Raw genomic sequence first — 4,740 nt, forward strand, 5'->3', positions numbered from 1 at the left:
ACTACATGGGAGTCCCGCAACATAGCCATTATGCCAGTTGCTGGTCCTAATTAACATAGGTTCTTTAAAGCAAGCCTGAAAATGCCCCAGAATCACTATTCAATAAATCCAACAGCACACACACTCAGGCAGACACCTCCTGGAGATCAGAGATTTAGTGGCTTTGAGACATGTGCTTTCTCTCTTTTTTTAAAAAAATAAGTATTTATTTAATTTTATTTATCATTATTGTTACTTTTTAATTTGCTACAGGGCATGTGTGCTTATCAGAGAGAGACAGAGAGAGAGAGATTGAGACAGGAAAAATGAGAAAGAAAGCCACCAGGTTCGGGACTTGAACTGTGGGCAGCCATGTGTGAGTCCAACGCCTTAACCACCATGCCACCTGCTGGCCCCTGCTTTCTCTCTTGTTGTCCTCAGTGAGACCAGCAGTTTGCATATGAATCTCAAAAGCCTAGTAATTCAGGGGAACCAGCAGTTAGCGTAATGGCTATGTCGCTGGACTCCCACGTAGTCGACCGCGGTTCGCGTCTCGGACCCGGTGGCTTAAATCTCACGCCGGGCGCGTGTGCGTGTGTGCCCAAGATCCCGAGAGGAGAATGGAGGAGAAGGGATTGCGGCGTGACCATCCCCCCTGGGGGGTGATTTCTCGCTTTCTGTCTCTATGTCTCTGTCTCTCTGGCGAGCGCACACGCCCTATAGTGAAAAAAACCTCTCCAAAAAAAAAAAAGCCTAGTAATTCAGGCCAGCAGGCAGTGCAGCGGTTAAGCACTGTCACTGGGAACCAGATCCCACATAACAAACCACCCTTTGAGTCCCAGCATTAGTGGCTTAAAAAAGGTGCCACATGTGTGCTTGCAAACCCAGATCCTGAGAGGATGAGGAGGGAGGTGAAAGGATTGCAGTGTGACCACACCCCATTTGGGGGTGCTTCATCCCTCTCTCTCTGGGTAGGACACACACCCTGTGGCAATTAATAATAATAATAATAATAAAACCCAGATAATAAAAAGCCTAGTGATTTTTTTTGGGGGGGAGTTTTTTTGGTATAGGGCGTGTGTGCTCGCCAGACAGACAGCGAGAGATAGAAAGCAAGAAATCACCCCCCAGTGGGGATGGCCACGCCGCAATGCCTTCTCCTCCATTCTCCTCTTGGGATCTTGGGCACGCACACACACGCGCCTGGTGTGAGTTTAAGCCACGGGGTCCAGGACACGAACCGCGGTCGACCACATGGGAGTCCAGCAACATAGCCATTATGCTAACTGCTGGCTCCAAAAGCCTAGTGATTTTAAAAAGAGGAAAAGAGAAAGCCCTGGTCTAAGGACAGCCCACGCTGGGGTGTGAGGGTGCCAGGGCGAGAGTTTGGACCGGAAGTTCTTGAGTCTTCTCTGAGTTCAAATAAATCTTGTGACTTTTCTGGGCTACAGCTCGCCCATTCGTGGAATGAGAGGATGTTTTGTGAATTACATCCCTAAGGGTCTTCTGACCTTGGCATGGTAGGACTTTTGAGCTAGGAGGACACTTCATATATGAATACCCCGTCTAGTCAATTCTGAGCACCTGGTCTTTTAATTTATGTCACTTAAAAGGAGCCCCTTCCCCCTAAGCTGATAATTATAAAGGCAAAGAGGATGATTTTACAGCAGAGACTGACAGAGCACCTCATTCAAGGATCAAAACAAACATCAGAAGTAGTGGGCAGATAGGGACCAGCAGTTGGTGTAATGGCTATGTCTCCGGACTCCTATGCAGTCGACCGCAGTTCGCATCCCGGACCTGGTGGCTTATACTCACGCTGGGCGCATGTGCGTGTGTGCCCAAGATCCCGAGAGGAGAATGGAAGAGAAGGGATTGCAGCGCGGCCATCCCCCCCGGTGGGTGATTTCTTGCTTTCTGTCTCTTTGTCTCTGTCTTTCTGGTGAGCGCATGTGCCCTGTAGCAAAAATCTCTCCAAAAAAAAAAGAAGTAGCGGGCAGATGGAAACTGTGTCACCTGGTAGGTTGTAATGAGAGGAACACTCTTCAGCTTCTCCAACTCTCCAACCAGTCCAACTGATGTCTCCAATCTTGAGGTATACAGCCTGGACCCTGTCACACACGCCCTGAGGGACGTTCTACAAAATTGCTGGCACATACTTTTCTCTTTTTTTTCTTTTCTCATGAGAGATTTTTGCTATAGGGCATGTGCACCCTAAGAGACATACAGAAAGCAAGAAATCACTCCCCTAGGAGGGATAGCCATGCCGCAATCCCCTCTCTTCCATTTTCCTCTTGGGATTTTGGGCATCCAGAGGTCAAGCCACTGAGTCTGGGACTTGAACCACAGTTGCCCATGTGGGAGTCCTGCACTTAGCCACTATGCCACCTGTTGGCACCAGGATATAGTTTTCAAAAGTGGCCTGGTCAGCCAACCACAGAGATGTAGTAGTAACACAGCACTATGCAATGTTGAGGCCACATGGGAAGGTCCCCGGTTCACGTCCCAAGGCCTCCCTGTACGGGCAAGGGGCACACGTGCCCATGGTCCCGGCTGGCTGAGGCTGGGAGAGGAATGCAGCCTAAAGACCCTGTTGGGGGTGGAGCCCGTGCTCTGTCACGGAAGAAAAAAAAGCTTAAAAATATCACAGTCAAGAAAAGAAAAAAGATTGAAGAACTATTCCAGACTAAGGAGACTGCAAATATTTGACAAATAAATCCGACACCCGATTCTGACGGGCTGCTTTGCTGTTCAGGACACAGTTGGGGTGGCTGGAAGACTCCAGTGCGTAAGGGCTAGGTGGTGGTGGCACCTCAGTGAGTTTCCTCCCTAATTCCAGTGACTGTGTTGCGGTTATGCAGGATCGTGAGTTCGGGGGTTCTGGGATATTAGCTTGGTAATTTACTTTCAACTCACTTTTAAAAAAAAATCACAGACATTCTTCTTTAAATTTGACCAGAGAGGGACAGAGTGAGAGAGAGAGCAAGAGAGAAAGAAAGTGAGAAAGCAAGCCACCAGGTCCAGGACTCGAACCGTGGTCGGCCATGTGGGAGTCCAGCGCCCCCAGCCACCATGCCACCTGCCAGCCCCTAAATGCAGACATTCTTTATACTATACTTGCAAATCTTCCGTAAGTTTGAATTCGTTTTAAAGTAAAAACATTATACGAAAATGTATACCACTAGTGGAAAAGAATCACATTCATTGCTCCTTGTATTTCATATCGAGAGGAAACCAGAATGTTTTTGCAGATAAGAGAAACAAATGTGAATGAATGGCCAAGCATTCAGCTCTCAGTCATCTGATACTGAGCAAAAACACACGCCGTAAAAGGAAACTTACAGGCTGATACTGTTTGTGTACCTTTTTATTTATTTATTTAGATTTTTGCTATAGGGCACTGTGAGCTTGCCAGAGAGACAGCGAGATAGAAAGCAAGAAATCACCCCCCCCCCCAAAGAGGGATGGCCATGCTGCAGTCCCTTCTCCTCCATGCTCCTCTCAGGATCTTGAGCACACATACACATGCGCCTAGTGTGAATTTTAAGCCACTGGGTCTGGGACTTGAACTGTGGCGAACTACGTAGGATTCCAGCAACGTAACTATTCTGCCATCTGCTGGCCTCCTGCTTGTGTACATTTTAAGGACACAAAGACATATGCTGTTTCTGGACCAATGCATAAAACTTTATTTATTTTTTCTTTTTTTGGAGAGGTTTTTGCTATAGGGCGCGTGCGCTGGCCAGACAGAGAGAGACAGAGAAACAGAAAGCGAGAAATCACCCCCCAGGGGGGATGGTCATGCCGCAATCCCTTCTCCTCCATTCTCCTCTCGGGATCTTGGGCACGCACGCACACGCGCCCGGCGTGAGTTTTTTAAGCCACCGGGTCCAGGACGCGAACCGTGGTCAACTACGTGGGAGTCCAGCGACATAGCCATTACGCTAACTGCTGGTCCCCATGAAACTTTTTAAAAAATGCCTAAGAATACTACATGCCACCCTTACGACAGTGCTTTTTTCTGGGGAGGGAAGCAGGAAGAGAGGGAAGGAGAAAAGAATGGGGAAAAAGAACAGCTTGAACTGTATTTGCAAGTATTTCAGAGCAGGAGAGAGCGAGCAAGCAAATTCATCGTTTCCCCATCAGGCCCTCCTAACCCAGTGTTTGATCATCTCTGGCTTCAGGTCAACATCAGCACCCAGGAGCACTGGGAGGAAATGCTGAGTTCCAAAGGACTAACTGGTAACGTACAAGAAATTTTATATCCATTCTTTGCAAAATTGTTCAATGATGCCTTGAACCATGAAGAGAAGGGCCGTGCTGAGCACCGTTTCCTTGTAACCTCGAGCCTTACAGACAGTCAGGAGAGTTCTTCGTCTCTGTGTGTGGAAATCTGGCTTGAATATCAGTGAATTCATCGCAGGAAACAAGTCAAATAACCCATATAGGGCCCCTGAATGTAACCTAAAAAACTCTTCCGGTAAAGGAGCCGTGTCAAGAAATGGATTTTCGGGGACCAGCAGTTGGTGTAATAACTATGTCACTGGACTCCCACGTAGTCGACCGCGGTTCGCGTCCTGGACCCGGTGGCTTAAACTCACACCGGGCGCGTGTGCATGCGTGCCCAAGATCCCGAGAGGAGAATGGAGGAGAAGAGATTGCGGCATGAACCATCCCCCCTGGGGGATGATTTCTCGCTTTCTGTCTCTCTGTCTCTCTCTGTCTGTCTGGCGAGCGCATGCGCCCTATAGCAAAAAAAAA

At 48.3% G+C, this 4,740-nt stretch overlaps 1 protein-coding gene across 2 annotated transcripts in view; it reads left to right on the forward strand.

Annotated features, from left to right (window-relative positions):
• NME9 (NME/NM23 family member 9) overlaps window positions 1-4,740 on the forward strand; it is a 22,413-nt gene that overhangs the window by 1,830 nt on the left and 15,843 nt on the right. Inside the window, exon 2 of one of the 2 annotated variants that reach the window (XM_006158187.3) lies at window positions 4,164-4,221. In XM_006158187.3, the coding sequence (XP_006158249.1) occupies window positions 4,164-4,221 (58 nt within the window). Of the gene's footprint in view, window positions 1-3,936; window positions 4,222-4,740 lie in introns of those variants that run through there. The other variant, XM_006158184.3, reaches the window with a different exon arrangement.

Source organism: Tupaia chinensis, unplaced genomic scaffold (assembly GCF_000334495.1).
Source record: "Tupaia chinensis unplaced genomic scaffold, TupChi_1.0 Scaffold000574_1, whole genome shotgun sequence".
NCBI lineage: Eukaryota > Metazoa > Chordata > Mammalia > Scandentia > Tupaiidae > Tupaia > Tupaia belangeri.